A 19,858-nucleotide genomic window follows, 5' to 3' on the forward strand; every position below is an offset into this window, starting at 1 on the left:
TTGGTCATTTTGGTCATTTTGGTCATTTTGGTCATTTTGGTCATTTTGGTCATTTTGGTCATTTTGGTCATTTTGGTCATTTTGGTCATTTTGGTCATTTTGGTCATTTTGGTCATTTTGGTCATTTTGGTCATTTTGGTCATTTTGGTCATTTTGGTCATTTTGGTCATTTTGGTCATTTTGGTCATTTTGGTCATTTTGGTCATTTTGGTCATTTTGGTCATTTTGGTCATTTTGGTCATTTTGGTCATTTTGGTCATTTTGGTCATTTTGGTCATTTTGGTCATTTTGGTCATTTTGGTCATTTTGGTCATTTTGGTCATTTTGGTCATTTTGGTCATTTTGGTCATTTTGGTCATTTTGGTCATTTTGGTCATTTTGGTCATTTTGGTCATTTTGGTCATTTTGGTCATTTTGGTCATTTTGGTCATTTTGGTCATTTTGGTCATTGTGGTCATTTTGGTCATTTTGGTCATTTTGGTCATTTTGGTCATTTTGGTCATTTTGGTCATTTTGGTCATTTTGGTCATTTTGGTCATTTTGGTCATTTTGGTCATTTTGGTCATTTTGGTCATTTTGGTCATTTTGGTCATTTTGGTCATTTTGGTCATTTTGGTCATTTTGGTCATTTTGGTCATTTTGGTCATTTTGGTCATTTTGGTCATTTTGGTCATTTTGGTCATTTTGGTCATTTTGGTCATTTTGGTCATTTTGGTCATTTTGGTCATTTTGGTCATTTTGGTCATTTTGGTCATTTTGGTCATTTTGGCCATTTTGGTCATTTTGGTCATTTTTGTCATTTTTGTCATTTTTGTCATTTTTGTCTTTTTTGTCTTTTTTGTCTTTTTTGTCTTTTTTGTCTTTTTTGTCTTTTTTGTCTTTTTTGTCTTTTTTGTCTTTTTTGTCTTTTTTTTTCTTTTTTGTCTTTTTTGTCTTTTTTGTCTTTTTTGTCTTTTTTGTCTTTTTTGTCTTTTTTGTCTTTTTTGTCTTTTTTGTCTTTTTTGTCTTTTTTGTTATTTTTGTCTTTTTTTGTATTTTTTGTCTTTTTTTGTCTTTTTTGTCTTTTTTTGTCTTTTTTGTCTTTTCGTCTTTTTTGTCTTTTTTGTCTTTTTTGTCTTTTTTGTCTTTTTTGTCTTTTTTGTCTTTTTTGTCTTTTTTGTCTTTTTTGTCTTTTTTGTCTTTTTTGTCTTTTTTGTCTTTTTTGTCTTTTTTGTCTTTTTTGTCTTTTTTGTCTTTTTTGTCTTTTTTGTCTTTTTTGTCTTTTTTGTCTTTTTTGTCTTTTTTGTCTTTTTTGTCTTTTTTGTCTTTTTTGTCTTTTTTGTCTTTTTTGTCTTTTTTGTCTTTTTTGTCTTTTTTGTCTTTTTTGTCTTTTTTGTCTTTTTTGTCTTTTTTGTCTTTTTTGTCTTTTTTGTCTTTTTTGTCTTTTTTGTCTTTTTTGTCTTTTTTGTCTTTTTTGTCTTTTTTGTCTTTTTTGTCTTTTTTGTCTTTTTTGTCTTTTTTGTCTTTTTTGTCTTTTTTGTCTTTTTTGTCTTTTTTGTCTTTTTTGTCTTTTTTGTCTTTTTTGTCTTTTTTGTCTTTTTTGTCTTTTTTGTCTTTTTTGTCTTTTTTGTCTTTTTTGTCTTTTTTGTCTTTTTTGTCTTTTTTGTCTTTTTTGTCTTTTTTGTCTTTTTTGTCTTTTTTGTCTTTTTTGTCTTTTTTGTTTTTTTTGTTTTTTTTGTCTTTTTTGTCTTTTTTGTCTTTTTTGTCTTTTTTGTCTTTTTTGTCTTTTTTGTCTTTTTTGTCTTTTTTGTCTTTTTTGTCTTTTTTGTCTTTTTTGTCTTTTTTGTTTTTTTTTGTCTTTTTTGTCTTTTTTGTCTTTTTTGTCTTTTTTGTCTTTTTTGTCTTTTTTGTCTTTTTTGTCTTTTTTGTCTTTTTTGTCTTTTTTGTCTTTTTTTGTCTTTTTTGTCTTTTTTGTCTTTTTTGTCTTTTTGTCTTTTTTGTCTTTTTTGTCTTTTTTGTCTTTTTTGTCTTTTTTGTCTTTTTTGTCTTTTTTGTCTTTTTTGTCTTTTTGTCTTTTTTGTCTTTTTTGTCTTTTTGTCTTTTTTGTCTTTTTTGTCTTTTTTGTCTTTTTTGTCTTTTTTGTCTTTTTTGTCTTTTTTGTCTTTTTGTCTTTTTTGTCTTTTTTGTCTTTTTTGTCTTTTTTGTCTTTTTTGTCTTTTTTGTCTTTTTTGTCTTTTTTGTCTTTTTTGTCTTTTTTGTCTTTTTTGTCTTTTTTGTCTTTTTTGTCTTTTTTGTCTTTTTTGTCTTTTTTGTCTTTTTGTCTTTTTTGTCTTTTTTGTCTTTTTTGTCTTTTTTGTCTTTTTTGTCTTTTTTGTCTTTTTTGTCTTTTTGTCTTTTTTGTCTTTTTTGTCTTTTTTGTCTTTTTTGTCTTTTTTGTCTTTTTTGTCTTTTTTGTCTTTTTTGTCTTTTTTGTCTTTTTTGTCTTTTTTGTCTTTTTGTCTTTTTTGTCTTTTTTGTCTTTTTTGTCTTTTTTGTCTTTTTTGTCTTTTTTGTCTTTTTTGTCTTTTTTGTCTTTTTTGTCTTTTTTGTCTTTTTTGTCTTTTTGTCTTTTTTGTCTTTTTGTCTTTTTTGTCTTTTTTGTCTTTTTTGTCTTTTTTGTCTTTTTTGTCTTTTTGTCTTTTTTGTCTTTTTTGTCTTTTTTGTCTTTTTTGTCTTTTTTGTCTTTTTTGTCTTTTTTGTCTTTTTTTGTCTTTTTTGTCTTTTTTGTCTTTTTTGTCTTTTTTGTCTTTTTTGTCTTTTTGTCTTTTTTGTCTTTTTTGTCTTTTTTGTCTTTTTTGTCTTTTTTGTCTTTTTTGTCTTTTTTGTCTTTTTTGTCTTTTTTGTCTTTTTTGTCTTTTTTGTCTTTTTTGTCTTTTTTGTCTTTTTTGTCTTTTTTGTCTTTTTTGTCTTTTTGTCTTTTTTGTCTTTTTTGTCTTTTTTGTCTTTTTTGTCTTTTTTGTCTTTTTTGTCTTTTTTGTCTTTTTTGTCTTTTTTGTCTTTTTTGTCTTTTTTGTCTTTTTTGTCTTTTTTGTCTTTTTTGTCTTTTTTGTCTTTTTTGTCTTTTTTGTCTTTTTTGTCTTTTTTGTCTTTTTTGTCTTTTTTGTCTTTTTTGTCTTTTTTGTCTTTTTTGTCTTTTTTGTCTTTTTTGTCTTTTTTGTCTTTTTTGTCTTTTTTGTCTTTTTTGTCTTTTTTGTCTTTTTTGTCTTTTTTGTCTTTTTTGTCTTTTTTGTCTTTTTTGTCTTTTTTGTCTTTTTTGTCTTTTTTGTCTTTTTTGTCTTTTTTGTCTTTTTTGTCTTTTTTGTCTTTTTTGTCTTTTTTGTCTTTTTTGTCTTTTTTGTCTTTTTTGTCTTTTTTGTCTTTTTTGTCTTTTTTGTCTTTTTTGTCTTTTTTGTCTTTTTTGTCTTTTTTGTCTTTTTTGTCTTTTTTGTCTTTTTTGTCTTTTTTGTCTTTTTTGTCTTTTTTGTCTTTTTTGTCTTTTTTGTCTTTTTTGTCTTTTTTGTCTTTTTTGTCTTTTTTGTCTTTTTTGTCTTTTTTGTCTTTTTTGTCTTTTTTGTCTTTTTTGTCTTTTTTGTCTTTTTTGTCTTTTTTGTCTTTTTTATCTTTTTTGTCTTTTTTGTCTTTTTTGTCTTTTTTTGTCTTTTTTGTCTATTTTTATTATTTTATCTCCTGTGCCATTTTTGTAATGTTTTTTGTCATTTTTCTTGATTTTCTTCTTTCCTCCTTGTTTCTTTTATTATCTTTATCGATTCTCTGATATCTCTTCCTTTTTTTGCATTTATACTTTCTTTTTTTCTTTTTGACTTACTTGCTTTATTTTTTTCGCATTTTTTATCCTTTCTTTTTATTGGATCTGTTTCCTTTTTCTGTTCAGTTGAAAAAGGCAAACAAAAACTAATTTTTGATCAATCTATTACATTACCCTCCACTTTCAATTAGAAAATGTGATTAAAACAAAATTCAGTCAGCGTAAAGTTTTAACCATTTAAAAAAAAAATTTCTTATGTTGTACAAACAGAACTGTTATTTTTTTTATAACGAAATTTGACATTAAAAATTAAAATAACAACAGCTAGTCGATGTTGATGTTCGATTCATTTCACCATATACAGCACTGTCTGGATTTGATTTTGAATGGATACAATACACATATTGAAGAGTGAATCTAATTCGAATTAGATGATCTAAAACAATAAAAAAAACAACCATCCAGTACACATGTTCCGAATGATAAACTCCGGTAGCATTAACAACATGTACTACCTACATACATACGAGTATGAGTACCGCTTTAATCTGTCCAGACAGAGGAAGTTCTCGCGGGATTTGACGAGCGCTCAGCACCTGTAATTTGAGCACACACGTGTTAATCCGACACTGACAACGACGACTGCTAGCTAGGCGATTTGAGCCGAAATACGCGACTCATTTCGGCAGTAGAGCGCTTTGCGCCACGAGCCGACTTACGCCTCAGGACGTGTCGAAAATCGCAGGACCATTTGAGGTTAAAAATTTCCTTTAGTGTCAAAATTAAATATTTCTAACGAAATTCGGAATCTGAATTCTAATGTTAGAAATCTGAAAACAAAAAAGAAAAATTTAGTTTTTGATTGTCCTAACACGTGCTCCAGACCCAGCTTAAGCTCGAAAGTGCGCCACCGAGCGTCGAGACGCGTCAAGCGTCGATGTTTCAGCTTGGCGCAAGGGCGGTTTTGCGTTCGGTTTCGCGATTATTAGTAAGGCTGCCGCGTTCCGGTGAGGATTGTTCTTTTGAATACACTAACTAAATCGGGGCTAGAAATATTGTAGTAACAGCAGCACTAATAAATAACGCCGTTTGCGTATCGAAACTTTTGCCGCCGCGGTTTTTTTTCTGTGCTGTTCCACACTATTATCTACTTCCGGTTCTGGAAACTTGCCTTCCGGGTAATTGGTTTTGGGCAATTGGGTTTGTGACCCTCGGAAAAATGCTATCGATAGCGATGTTTTGATTAAGTGATTTGAAGTTAATCTAGTGTAACTAAAAGTAGATCAATCAGAAAGGGAAAAATTTCAATAACGTTGCAAAAGAGTGTTTAGAACAATTGAGAAGAAGAAAGCTCCAAGAAGAACCGTTAATTTTCGCATCGCGTCATAAAGTGGCTAGAACGTGACCAAATTTAATTATAAATGTTGTGCTCACAAAAAATCATAAAACAAATGTTGGAAAATGCGCTAATGATGATGAATACTTTTGGCCGGGAGGAAGAAACGGATGTTTTGTTGCGCGAATTGCTAAAACGGGAAGATTCATTAGAAGTGATAGAAGTGAACGTGCATGCATGGGCATCGGGATTGGGTAGAGATGCGTTTCAGCTGTAATTGAAGTGAAGTGAGATAAAATCTTCGATTATGCAAATTGCGCCCGGCACGGCAAGCGAAAACAATCTCTGATAAGCTGGCTGAGAAAGTGAACTTGTTCTGACAATTAGAAGAGTCAATAGGCGCGATGAGTTAAAACAACAGATTGAATTAAATGGGGCTCAACGCGTAACCGAATCTGTTAGGAATTTGTCTATAAAAATAAAACATCGTTGAACATCGAGAGAGATAAAAGCCCCGATTCACGAAAACTTGATACAAAGTTCTTTATTTAGTATCCGGTGATTTACATGAATAATTATAATTCAGATTATGATATCTCAAGCCTACATTGTAATTTCAATATTTTCATCATAAGTAAAATAGTAGAGAATGAATGAAATGAAATTCAACTCTCTTATTGATTTAACAACTTTCATCCTAATTTTTTATTATTCAAATTTCAAAACAAGAGCTTGGTAAAGATTTTACCATTAATCTAATCCGAGAAAAAAGCGAAATTCGGCACATTACATCTATCTCAGAAGTTATTGAACCAAATCCAACAAATTAAGCTTCTCTAAGTTACGGCAGCAAGTGTTGTGTTTAATTTTGTCTAAGATAGTTTAATTATTAAATATTTAATATTTGAGTTATGCTTCTGAGTGTAGCACACTTGTGACGAGCGAAAAAAAAACGGGATATTTATCTCGTAATTGGTTCACAATGTGTTAACATGCAAATCAAAAAAATATTTTTTTACTTCTTTATACTTTTATAAATTTCTGCTTATTGATAAAACATACCTGAAAATTAAAAATTGAACAAAATTAAATCCCTCGACTTGCAGGTCGGTTGAAAAAAAAATTTCTAAGTTGAAAAGTCAGATTTCAAAGAGATTAAACATTTTCTCTTAAAATACAATTTAAAAAATATCGTAAGACAAAATAATCATAAGGCACAATTTAAAAGCAAAATTTCAATCGTAATACACGATTTAAGTAAGGGTGATAAAAAGCACGATATTTTGCAACACCGAATTCAAGATTTTAATATAAAGTGATATTTTCTTTTTCATTAAAACGTGCGTTGCGTGCGTCATCACTTTTTTGAGGCGCAGAGATGCCAGATATCTGGTTTATGTTTTTTGTTTTATGAATACTTCTTATTGGATGAAAGATTTATTGAAATGAACGAGGCGTGAACTTAAAAATGTTATCACGCAACGATACATCAATGCTCAGTGACACAGTAAAATTCCTTTTTTATGTTGTTACTTGCTGACCAGGTGTGCTTTGCTACACCTTCTATAAATAAAGCAAATTTAAGGAATTTTTTAAAAATGTTTCGAATTTCGAATTGCAGTACAAATAACATCTCACTCGATTAACGCGTAAAATTTTTTATGGTATGCCCCCTTTTTCCCTTCCCATCCTCCACTACTTGAAGGAGGTAGGCGTTTCTAATAACCATAGGGGCCTATTTCATAAAACGAGCAACTCGACTCGACTCCAGTCACTGACGAGTCGAGCAAAATGTCGTATTATGGAAGTCGAGTGAAACTGCTCGAATGGCTACTGTCATGTTGACATTTTTAAAACCGCTTGAAATATTTCCTCATGTCAAATATCAGCAGGAGTGTTAGGTGTCCTGATCTTTCAGGATTTGTCCTGATTTTCGAGAGGCCTGATATTGTGATATCAAAGTCATGACCTAGAAAAATTCCATAAACGATGGAGATTGTTTTACTTATTTTATTAATTGTATCAAATAATTTATTTTTACTTATGATAAGTTAAAATAAATGGTAATATTCTTATACACAAACCTTTCATTAATTTTTTGAACAGAAATTGTTTTTGTGGCTGCACGGAGAAAAAATTATAGATTTATCAGTTATTTTACGAGCCTGCATGAACATAAATATGGTTGTTTGGTTCTGACCCGAAAAAACGATCAAAACAACAATCAGATGATACTTCGCTACAAAAGGATAAATGGTTGATTTAGCGATCGCATCGATGCTAAGAATCCAACAGGAATTTTCATTCAATCATTCGTATGGCTGTTTCTACTGTACATGCTGCTCCCCGTGAACGTGGGAAATCGTTGATTCAAAATATTAATAAAATTAATTTGAACAGATAAAATGCATTGTGGTTCTTTTTAATATGAAACAATTCTATTTTATTTTTCATTTTAATTACACGATCAATGGCATGAATTTTAATGTCATTGTTTTTTTTTTGCTTCTGCTGGGGGAGCCGCCGCCATGGCCCTCGAACAAAATGCTGTTATTGTTTTTTTCGGTGGAAGTTGAACTGCCGCCGCCCTGAAATAAAATAAAATAAAATATGATAGTGATAAATAAAGAAAACTATGTAACTTACGTGATATGATCTTATTCATCGCTGTTTATTATTTCACCTTCCGGATAGGCCCTCGAGGGTCAAAATGCACCCACACATCTGAAAATATTTTAAAAAAAATTGAAAACAAAATCAACTTTAAAAAAATAAATCATATTTACCTTTCCGCTTCGTGTTGGTTGATTTCTTCCACGAGAAATAACTACTGGCTTTTTTTTCCTCTAAGTCGGACAATTTACTTTACAAACTCAAGCTCAGTCAAGCATCAGTGATATTAAAAAAATAACTATCAGATATTATAATGTAGACTAGGAATATATAGCCAAATCTACAAGCTGTTGAATTATTTTAGCGATATGCGGTTGAGAAATCCTCTACAGCCAAATCAACTTTACATAAACGCTAGTTTGTTTGTAGTTATCGATGTTGATTAAACAATATTATGGGTTCAACCAAAAATATGTGATATAGATGAGCCAACCATACGAATTTTGATAACAACCTATAGAGTTTTTTATCCGTGTGTACAAAGCCAAAATTAATCCTTTTGAAACAAAGACAACTTCCTATGCTTTCGAATTAATCGTTAAATTAGAAAGATGGAAAATATTCCTCAATAAAACTTAACCATACCATGCATCAATGCTATAGATTGGGAAATGAAAATAAGTGTTTTTATTTAAAATTTCACAAGATTCTGTGCGTGTGTGTGTGTGTGTGTGTGTGTGTGTGTGTGTGTGTGCATGCATGAGTGTGTTTTACTGCTTTTTACAGGTTGTAGTAATAAAGTTAAGTTGTTCGGGACATAACAGGCCAAACTCTGCTAGTACTCTCCCGGAAGGATTCAGTTGTTACGTTCTTTTCGAACCACACATTATTGGGAATATTATTTGGCTGCTGCTAGCACTATCCCGGAAAGGTCCTGCTGTTGCGTGCTGCGCGCCCCACATTTGGGGTGCTGCTGTCAGCATTCTCCGATATAGGTTCTTGCCGAGGATCAGCTCTCGATTTCGATTATTTTAACCCCATCTGCCCACTGCCCAGGGGTCTACAATAAAAGAAATATGGAAATCGAACGAAAATCAAAACAAAAGACAAAAAATATTTACCATTAACTAATTAAAGCATTTTGGCGAATTCGATGCAGCTCTCAGGAAACGGTACCGTAAAATCCACGAGGCATGCAGTTTTCTCAGTCAGTTCAAAAACAGGACAAATCCTGATAAATCAGGACACCTGGCACCTCTGCTGCAGGACCAGATCAAAACCAACTTGGCTCGCTTAATCGTGACAGCTGACTCACGAACTTTCAAGCAGTCGACTCAGTCGAGCTACTCGACTGAATTTTGACTCGATTCGACTACTATAATGCCAAAATGGGTCAATCGAGTAAAATGACTCGTGACTCGTCTTATGTAATAGAACCCATAACCTTTTTTCGTTTCAAAAACCTTCTCATATCAGATTTGGTTCCATTTGGTTGATAAGTTCTTTAATGATACAACAAAACAATATGGAACCCCCTCCTTCCTTCAACTCCTTTTCTTTTTGGCAACAGAATTGTATTAGTAGACTGAGTCGATTTGGGCTCATTTTTTAATTTCTCAAACCCTGGGGTCTAAAAAGCTTCGTCTTGGTCCAAAACTCATCCATGATTTTTTGCAGAATTTTTAAGTAATGTTTATATGAGTTAATTTGAACTTTTATGTTTGTATGGGAAAATTGAATATTTTGTACTGAAAAATCAACATCATTTTTGTTTCTCCTGTGGAGCCAAGTCAGCTGATGGTTTTTGTGCCAATTTATAAATTTTCCAAAGGTGATGTCAATTGAATTTATTGTTTATCAATGCGGAAAGACATACACCTGTTGAAGAGCTAATAACTTTTTTTGTCTAATAAGATACGAAGTTACGGTGTTCGAAAAAGTTGTTTAGCGGAAAATTTCCTTTGGAAAATTTAAAAATTCTGCAAAAAATCATGGATGAGTTTTGGACCAAGACGAAGCTTTTTAGACCCCAGGGTTTGGGAAATTCAAAAATGACCCCAAATCGACTCAGTCTATTGTATTAGGCCCCTTTCCTATGTACTTATTGGAAGAAGGGATATGTCTCAAATAATAATAGAACCATTTTTCGTGCCCCAATACTTTTCCATGTGAATTTTGGTTCCATTTCTTAGATTAGCTCTCGAGTCCTCCCTTCCTTTATCCCCAATGGAAGAATGGAGATATTTCAAATAATCATATAACCATTTCTCGTATCACATGAAAAATTTGGTTCCATTTGCTTGATTAGTTCTTAAGTTATACAAAAAATTGTAAAGGAGCCAATTCCTGTTTCCTATCTCCCCACTGCACAGTATTTACCTAGTTTAGATCAAAAATTTAGCGAAACAAAATCAATAACGCAAAACCGGTGCGTTTTAGACAAATCATTTCTTCTCCAAAGTTTCTTCATATAACAACAAGCGCTTTCTATTAAAAAAGTACACCAAGGACACGGTTTTTTTACACGGCTTTTTTTACACGGCTTTTTTTACACGGTTTTAGGGAATTAACACGGTATTTGAGAGATAGCTTAGCTTAGCTTAGCTTGATTGACTACTCACATCCACCTGAATCATTGAACTCGAAATGCTGCATTACTAATTTTTACAAAATGATTTTCTTTGAAAAAATGTATCCTTCTTTTAATTATCAATCAATAATATCATTGCGTATCTCTTATTTCCTACAATAAAAGCATTTCGAAAACCATGATCACAAGCGTGGCTCAGTAGAAATGATTCCACATCGCCAATGGTTGCTACTCCGTGATTGACCGAGGCCATCAATTTTGTCCAGAGGTCAAAAGAATGGTGTCTAGGATTGACAGCACATTCACAATGATCAAAACTGATGCTCTCATTAACACGGTATTTGAGAGATAATATTCTAAGTCCTTTTCAAAGGAAAACACTTAGAATCTTTTTGAAGTTTGGAAAATCTTAGCTCTGAGACTAAGAACATGATACATGAGACCTGAGACCTGGGACCCGAGACCTGAAACCTGAGACATAAGACCTGAGACATGAGACCTGAGACTTGAGACCTGGGATATGAGACCTGAGATCTGAGACATGAGACTTTGGACCTGAGACTGGAGACAAGCTACTAGCATTAGTACCGCGAGAAATAAGTTTAGCTCCGATTTCAACTTTCAACCGTCCAAGTGAAAGGGTTTGACTTGTAGGTGACGAAAAATTGTGTTGCGACTTTGCTAGTACAAGCTACTAGTGTTAGTACCGCGAGAAATTAGTTTAGCCCCGATTTCAACTTGGGACCCCTCGCGACATTATTTTTCGCCACCTACAAGTCAATACCCTTCACTAGAGGGGTCGCAAGTTGAAATCGGAGCTTATCTAATTTCTACTGGTACTAACACTAGGAGCTTGTACTAGTGAACTGGCGACACTATTTTTCGTCACCTACAAGTCAATCCCTTTCGCTTGAGGGGTCGCAAGTTGAAATCGAAGCTTAACTTATTTCTCGCGGTAATAACACTAGTAGCTTGTCTCAGGTCTAAAGTCTCATGTCTCAGGTCTAATGTTTCATGGCTCTTGTCTCGTGCATCAGGTCTCATTTCTCATGTCTCATGTCTCAGGTCTCAGGACTCAGGTCTCAGGTCTCAGGTCTCATGTCTAATTTCTAATGTTACATGTCTCTTGTCTTCTCATGTCTCATGTCTCATGTCTCAGGTCTTAGGTGTCATGTCTTAAGTCTCAAGTATCATTTCTTAGGTCTCATGTCCAATGTCTCAGGTCTCGTGTTTTATGTCTTAGGTTTCTAGTCTCAGGTCTCCGGTCTAATGACCCATGTCTTTGGTCTCATTCTTCAGGTCTTAGGTCTCATGTATCAGATCTCAGGTTCCTGGACTCAGGTCTCAGGTGTCATGTCTAAAGTCTCAAGTCTCAGGTCTTGAACTCAGGTCTCATGTCTCTAGTCTACATTCTCAATTCTCAGGTCTCAAGTCTCAAGTCTCAGGTCTCAGGTCTTAAGTGTCAGAACTTCAGAGCTGCAGAATTTGAATGTTCTTTTTTTACACGGTTTTTGGGAATACACACGGTTTTTTACACGGTTTTCGGGTATTAACACGGTTTTTTTACGCGGTGCGTATATCAGTGTAAAAAAACATTACTGAAAATTATTAACACGTGTCAATATGGGAATTCGTGATACTGTATTCTTATGGTGAATAGAAAGAGTAATGAAATGTTTTACAAAGCTATAGATTGTACCTTTCGAAGAAACTTTGCTGAACCTGACATATCAAGGTAGTGCAACGAAATGGTATAATTCTACGTTTTTTTTTTTCAAGATTAAAAAAGTAGGGCGGGTCTAAAAACCGATTTATCGCATATAACTTTTTTTTTAGAAACTCTACAAGTTTTATGTTTTCTTAAAACTTTATCAACACAACAATACCCATTTTTTTCTCGAATACAATGCATGTGTTTTGAAGCTAGGAGCATTATTGTGTAAAAATTATTCCATTTAAAAAAAGTATTAAATGCTGAAAAAAATTGGAAAGGCGGTTTTTGTTTAGTGCAAGATTTTTTTGAACATTTGAACAATTTTTATTTCCATATTTTTTTAAACAATAATATTAAATCCTCCTCTTACATCCCCTATTTTTTCGGCTATTAAAATGGCTTTAAAAAACTATTTTCTACTTTTACGCAGATAATGATCTCAGATAGCAGTGCACTGGAAGGAGGGAGTGGTATCAAATGTTAATAGAAACCTTTTTTTTAGATAACCTTCCATGCCAAATATGTTCTTCCTATCTGCACAATGGATAAAGGGAGAGATCTCAAATAATGATAGAAATTTTTCTCTTATTGAAATACTCTCCCGTGCCAAATTTGGTTCCATTTACTTGAATAGTTTTCGAGTTATGCAAAAATTGTACAGGAACACCCTTACCTCTTTCTATTTCCTCACTAGAAGGGGAGAGGGATACCAAATATTCAGGGAAAAAATATCGTATCTTAATACCATCCCAAATTTGGTTCAATTTGCTGGATTATTTTTGAGATATGAAAAAAAAGGCAAGAGATATCTCCTTCGCACTTCGTATCTCCCTACTGAAAAGAGGTATTGGTCTCAAATAGTAATAGAAATATTTCTTGTACCCAAGTACACTACCGTGCCAAGTTTGGTACCATATGCTTGATCGGTTTCGAGTTATGCAAACATTTGACTTTTTTTTGGGAGGTCCCCTTTCTTCCTTCCTGTGATGGGTAGGGAGGGGTCTCAATACATAATGCGAACCTTCCCTGGCCTCCAATAGCCCCACCTACAAAGTTTCACTGAAATCGGATCAGTGTTTTCCGAGTCTTAGGGAACAGACAGACAGAAATTAATTTTTATATATAGGGGATATTGGGGATATTTGATCCCTTTTTCTTATTTTCATCATCATTTTTTATTTTTTTGGAAAAATTGAGCAACTTGCCGTTTTTGCATTTTCAGACAGCGTGCAATTTCAAGTTTATATGCTCCAAAAGTTAGAGCAATACATGAACCGATAGATGAGCTAAAACAAGGTTGACAGAATTTTATCAGCACGTAATCTGGCAATTTTATATAAAAACCTGGCAAAGCCGGCATTTGATTTGAAAATTGACGACCAAAAATTTGAGCAAGACCCGGGGCAAATTTTGTCAAAATCTAGAAATTACTTTATAAAAATCAAGAAAAAAAATTTAAAAACAATTTTTTTTTCGTCAAAATTTATCGATAGATTTAAATCGTACCTACACAGTAAACGAAAATTACCGAGTTCGGTAATTTTTTTACCGAAATCCTAACATGTGTAAATCGTTAAACTGTTCGGTATTTTTTTCGGTAAAAAATAAACGAACAACGGTAAATCAAGATTGGATTTACCGATTTTCGTTTATTTTTTACCGAATAAATTACCGAACAATTTAACGATTTACATATTTTAGGATTTCGGTAAAAAAATTACCGAACTCGGTAATTTTCGTTTACTGTGTAAGGCTTCCAAAAAAACTTATTTTATAATCAATACTAATGTTATAAAATTTTTCGAAAAAGATACAAGGGCTCACCGACAGGACTTGAACCTGCAATCTCCGCTTCAGTACGACGGGGCGTTAGCCAACTTCACCACGGTGAACGTGATGAAATCGGCCAACACGTGCAATCGAGCTCTGCCGATCAACTGTTGGACTTTCTATCGAAACACCATGTATATCCCGCATGTGATCTTTCCCACTATTGATCTAGTAGTTTCGAATTTTGAGATAAAAGTTATGAAAATATTATTTTTCCCAAACTGCAAAAAACGGGCATTTTGCCGAAATTTTTATGAAAATTCCAACTAAATTGAATTTTTGACTTTGATATTTTTAAAACCTCAAGTCAAATAATTTTGCAATCTTTTGCAAAGTTTTATATCTTATCTATTGGAATTTGTAGAATTTAATTTTTGAAAGCGTTGTATCTCTGAAACTTCAACGAGCTCTGGTTCAAGTTCTGAATTCGAAAATAAATAAAAAATAAATAAAAATAAATAAATAAATAAATAAGAAAACTGTACGTTTTCAATTGTATCGGTAAATTGAAAAGTGAAACTCTATAAATGGAATTCGTAAAAGGACATAGACATTCATATAACGAATGATGAATATGAAGATGAAAAATGCATTGAGTTTTGAGATTTTAGGATCTTAGGCTGTGTCTGTGATGTAAAAAACTAAAAAGTTCAGTCAAAACTCCATCTACTTCCGCAGATGTTGAGCAGCCCCCCTGGTGGAAGAGGGTCCATGGAGCTGCTGTACGTTGTGGCCGGTGACTAGAAGGGGCCCCGCACTTGGACCACCCACGATCGAAACCTTTTTTTTGTTTCCTTATTTCTCATTCCGGACCGGTTGCTGTCCCGGCTGCCAAAGTGATTCCGGCACTGCACGACCTAGCCGCTTCGGCAGCTTCTGTTGCATCCGACTCCTCCTCCGGGCCGACGCGAATACGCAAGATTGAGCTCCTCAACGGCACACGTGGCCGGACCGTGGTCATAGTAGCGGCCGGATTCGATGGGCACACGATGGTCGCCAAGTACGACGATACCTTCATGATCGTCAGCATCTGTCTGGCCGCTGGCATCATCACCTTCGCGCTCATCTACTTTCTCAGGTAAGAATCGCTAGGAAAAATTTAGGTAATTCTAGGGGGCAGTATTTTTCCAATCTATACTTAGCTAAAGGAGGGGATCGCGTGATCTGGAGCGCCCAGATGCGTGAGAAAATCTATCAAACGAATAGTGTGTGAAAAACAACATGTTTAATTGCGTGATTAGCCATGCAGGCATGCACTTTTAAGCATTACCTAAATATACGATCGGTGATTAATATGAAGTATAGGATTTAGAGCACGCACTCACGATCCGGATGCAATCGGTATCAACTGCGACTCAGTTTTTTTTTCTTTTTGAAATGTTTGAAAAAATTAACGTTTACCACAAATGTTAATATCAGTACGTTAAACTTGCGCAAATATTGAAAACTGCCATCAAAACAGGGTACAGCTCATTCCTGGGTGGGAATGTTGATGTCATGCATAAAAGATTAGGCCTACTATTTTAAAAAATCAACAAATTAATGCCGAAGTGTTTAGAAATGCATTTCAACTTAAAAATTTGGATTGGTTGCCTTACACGACGGTCATAAATATCCGAATCGGGTTTCTTAAACTTGTTTGCCTTACCTTTGGCATACGACAGATAGTGAAAAAGAAATCTTCTAGAAGCCAGAAAAAACTGAATAAACCACTTCATTTAAAACGATTCAAATCAATTTCGACAGGTGACCGACCATTGTTCCAATCAAGATGTTCCTCAAGTACATTACGCACCGTTTTTCTGCGCAAAAGGATTGTTCCCGAAGCTGTTCAAATAAATCGGGCCTGTAATAACAAATTGACGCTATCTTATCTATCGGCGTCGTAATATACGTAGTAGGTAAAGATAGCATCCCGTGCAAAAAACTCGCTCCAGCTTCAGCACACATTTGCTAAAATTCAACAAAAAAAAAGTTTTTCAGTCTCAGCTTTATGGAGCTTGTTCTGTTATAGAGGAAATGAAATTTAAAATTTATCGGCTAAGCTAATCGCAAATGGATGACTTTTTTTCAATAATATGACCGCACTGATAGCTCGACACAAAAATCACTATAGCTTAATTAATTTTGCAATACTAATTCTACCCAGACAACCATTTGGTGGGTATATCAAATTTGCAACACAAATATACGTGCAAATATACGTGTAAACATATAGTGTATAATGCAGCAAAACCAGTATATACGTATCATTTTGGAGGCCATATAGGTACATTAGCTCACATATTTTTGATTTGGATTGTTTTGCCGTAATTAAATCATGCAATGTATTTAAATACGACAAAGAATATGTATGGTACGCACATTGTAGGTGCATATATACGAATTGTCGTAATAAAAACATGCAATGCATTTAAATACGATAAAGGATATGCATGGGCCGCACATTGTAGGTGCAGATATACGAAAATGAGTTTAAATAGCATTCATACGATATCATCTGAAAAATAATATACGACTTCTGGTTGTCTGGGTAAGAAGCGTGAATTTTTAAAAAAAATATATATATATATACATATACAATATTTGACGTTCATTACACTAACCTTTCTCCAAAAGCAAAGCAAAAGCAAAGCAAAAGCAAAGCAAAAGCAAAGCAAAAGCAAAGCAAAAGCAAAGCAAAAGCAAAGCAAAAGCAAAGCAAAAGCAAAGCAAAAGCAAAGCAAAAGCAAAGCAAAAGCAAAGCAAAAGCAAAGCAAAAGCAAAGCAAAAGCAAAGCAAAAGCAAAGCAAAAGCAAAGCAAAAGCAAAGCAAAAGCAAAGCAAAAGCAAAGCAAAAGCAAAGCAAAAGCAAAGCAAAAGCAAAGCAAAAGCAAAGCAAAAGCAAAGCAAAAGCAAAGCAAAAGCAAAGCAAAAGCAAAGCAAAAGCAAAGCAAAAGCAAAGCAAAAGCAAAGCAAAAGCAAAGCAAAAGCAAAGCAAAAGCAAAGCAAAAGCAAAGCAAAAGCAAAGCAAAAGCAAAGCAAAAGCAAAGCAAAAGCAAAGCAAAAGCAATTTTACTTCTTAGAAAAGAATAAGAGAGCTTTTATTTTGGTTTACTTGTCACTGTTAGGAAAAACTTGAGAATTTTAAGGAAATTTCAGATGAATTTTTATTCAAAATTTATCTTAGCTATTTCTAAAAGCAGAAGTTAATCAAATTGTTTCACCGCCTTCAAAAAGTGAAAAAGTGAAAATATTTACTGAAAGCTTAAGAACTGCCTTCAGTAATGTTAGTAATAGTTCTATTTTTTTTAAATAAAATTTACTTAAACATTGATTTCAACCATTTCAATACCGAGCCGAATCGCCACATTCGTAGAGGTTTATGTACAAAAAATACGATAAAAACGGAAATTGGGGTTATTGATACAAAATTTGAAAAGCAATGTGTTGTACACAGAATGGTGACATTATGGTAGATTCATTTAAGTTTTTTTTTTATTTTCACGTAACTTGTACGAATAAAAAAATTAAACGTTCCCCAAATAGGAATTTTTGCTTGGTGAACATCACGTACAACTAACGTGAATTTTTAATAAGTTCAACGCGATGTGATGATGAAAGCTGCGTGAAATATGTTTAATATAGGAATGATGTTTTGATCTTTCCTATTATTTTTTTCCGTTTTCAATTACGGTAAATAAAAATGAACAATTTAAATTTTATCGTAAATAAAATTTATTTTAACTATTGGCCACTGTCGTCACATCGTCACACACGTTCACTCTCACTAAACTTTAGTGACTCGGGATCTCTTGCTAACAAGTTTTGAAAAATCCTATGGAAATTAAAAATAATTTTTTATTTTAATTATTCTTCTATTTCAATCGGCTCAAACCTTTTAGTATTACGGAGCCAAATTTCCTTTTTTATTACATCAATTGCTTAAAAAAAAAAATCAAATGTTGGATAATTATAATTAAATTCAAATAATAAATAGTTAACCTTGTAAGGATGATGTGATAATTTTCTGTTGCCATAAATAAACACAACCCATTTTGGTTCTGGTAATTGCCTGGCTGGGGAAACCGGGAAAGATGAATGAGTGTCAGTTATACAGAAAAACAGTTGCTAATACAAAGCACACGTAGAATCGATGTGATGCATCAGAAGCTCAGTTTACGTGAAAAATCCCGTATATTTAATTTCAATATTATTTTGTATGTATTTCATCGCCCCACAGTGGTCCTCAAAACTCAAAACTTTAAATTTTTTGTTTTTTTTTATTTTTTTTTTATTTTTTTTTTATTTTTTTTTTTAATTTTTTTTTTATATTTTTTATTAATTTTTTGTTTTTAATTTTTTTTAATTTTTTTTTTTATATTTTTTTATTTTTTTATTTTTTTTTATTTTTTTATTTTCTTATGTTATTATTTTTTTTATTTTTTTTTATTTTTTTTTTTTATTTTCTTATATTATTATTTTTTTTATTTTTTTTATTTTTTTAAATTTTTTTATATTTTTTTAATTTTTTTATTTTTTTTATATTCTTTTATATTTTTTCATATGTTTTTTTTTTAATTTTTTTTAATTTTTTTTATTTTTTTTAAATTTATTTGTTAAGTTATGAATAAAATATTTATATTTTTTACTCAAATTATTTTTTTAATTTTCATTTGCATTTTTTAAAAATGTTTTTATATCTTTCTGATTTAAAAAAAAATATTTTTTTTTAGTTTTTTTTTAACTTTTTTATACTTTTTTATTTTTGTTTTTCTTTTTTTCGATTTTTTACTATTTTTTTTATTTTATACTAGCTGACCCGGTGTGCTTTGCTACACCTTCCAAAAATTATTGAAATCTGTAGTACCTTGTTATTTAACTTTTCATTTATTTGCACAAAATTTTCAGTTAAATTTTATAATTCTTTGCTTATAAGTTTATAACTTATGCCAAACTTTTTTCATACATCGCTTTCCCTTTTAATGTGAAGAGGCTCTCAAACTCTCAGAGAAACATTTTTTGTAACAAAATTACGTCATGGGACACTTATTTTACCTATTCGTTCTTGAATTATTATTCTAATTTTTGGTGTGACCCTCTTCCCTATTTTTATATCCCTAATGGAAGAAAGGGGGGTCACATAACTTCAGAAAACATTTCTTGTATACAAATACGATCCCATGTTATTTTGGCTCCATTCTTGATAAGTTCTCGAGTTATTCAAAAAATAGGTGACCCTCTATCAACTATCTGGCAAAAGAAGGGCGTCTCAAACCATCGAAAAAATATTGCCCGTACAAAAATATGCTCCCATGAAAATTTGGTTCCATTTTTCGATAAGTTATCGAGATATTAAATAAAATTGTATGAGTGACTCTTTTCTCACTTTTTATCGTTCCATTGAATGGAGGGAGGGAAAAACATTTCTTGTGCTCGAATTCCCTCTCATGCAAATTTGGTTTCGTTTACTTTATTGGTTTGCGAGTTATGCTATAAAATTGATATCGGAGCCCCTCTTCCTACCTATTCCCTACCTTGAATGAGGGGATCAAAATCAAACATTCCGTGTATTCAAATACACTCCCATGCCTAATTCTGTTCCATTTGCTCGACTGTACGATTATTCCCATATCATATTTGGTTACATTGTAAATTGTTAAGAAACACCCCTCTCTCCTTCCTATCGCCCCACTGCAAGGAGGCAGACAGGCAAATATTCACAGAAATATTCCTTGTGCTCAAATACCCTCCCAAGTCAAATTTCGTTCTATTTGCTGGGTAAGGATCCGAGTGATGTAAAAAATTGTAAGAGAGCACCAACCTTCCGTAAGTTTTTTCGACTGGAAGAACGGAGGGTTCTCCAGATATCTTAAAAATATTTCTCGTAATCAAATACCTTCCTTCGCCAAATTTGGTTCCATTTGCTTGATCAATTCTCCAGTAATGCTGAAAATTGAAAAGGAGCCCCTCCCCACTTTCTATCTCCTCACTGAACGGAGGGAGGGGTACCAAATATTCAAAGAACTATTTG

At 32.6% G+C, this 19,858-nt stretch overlaps 2 protein-coding genes across 8 annotated transcripts in view; one reads left to right on the forward strand and one right to left on the reverse strand.

Moving 5' to 3' along the window:
• The window catches only part of LOC129751644 (rho guanine nucleotide exchange factor 18), a 312,534-nt gene that overhangs the window by 183,914 nt on the left and 108,762 nt on the right, over nt 1-19,858 (reverse strand). The gene's annotated exons all lie outside the window — the stretch shown is intronic.
• Nucleotides 4,700-19,858, forward strand: part of LOC129751648 (retinol dehydrogenase 11-like) — a 31,992-nt gene continuing 16,833 nt past the window's right edge. The window contains exons 1-2 of one of the 2 annotated variants that reach the window (XM_055747283.1): nt 4,700-4,770; nt 14,525-14,924. In XM_055747283.1, the coding sequence (XP_055603258.1) occupies nt 14,836-14,924 (89 nt within the window). In that variant the 5' untranslated portion in view covers nt 4,700-4,770; nt 14,525-14,835. Of the gene's footprint in view, nt 4,771-4,816; nt 4,942-14,524; nt 14,925-19,858 lie in introns of those variants that run through there. The other variant, XM_055747282.1, reaches the window with a different exon arrangement.

This window comes from Uranotaenia lowii, chromosome 3, assembly GCF_029784155.1.
Source record: "Uranotaenia lowii strain MFRU-FL chromosome 3, ASM2978415v1, whole genome shotgun sequence".
In the NCBI taxonomy this organism is placed as follows: domain Eukaryota; kingdom Metazoa; phylum Arthropoda; class Insecta; order Diptera; family Culicidae; genus Uranotaenia; species Uranotaenia lowii.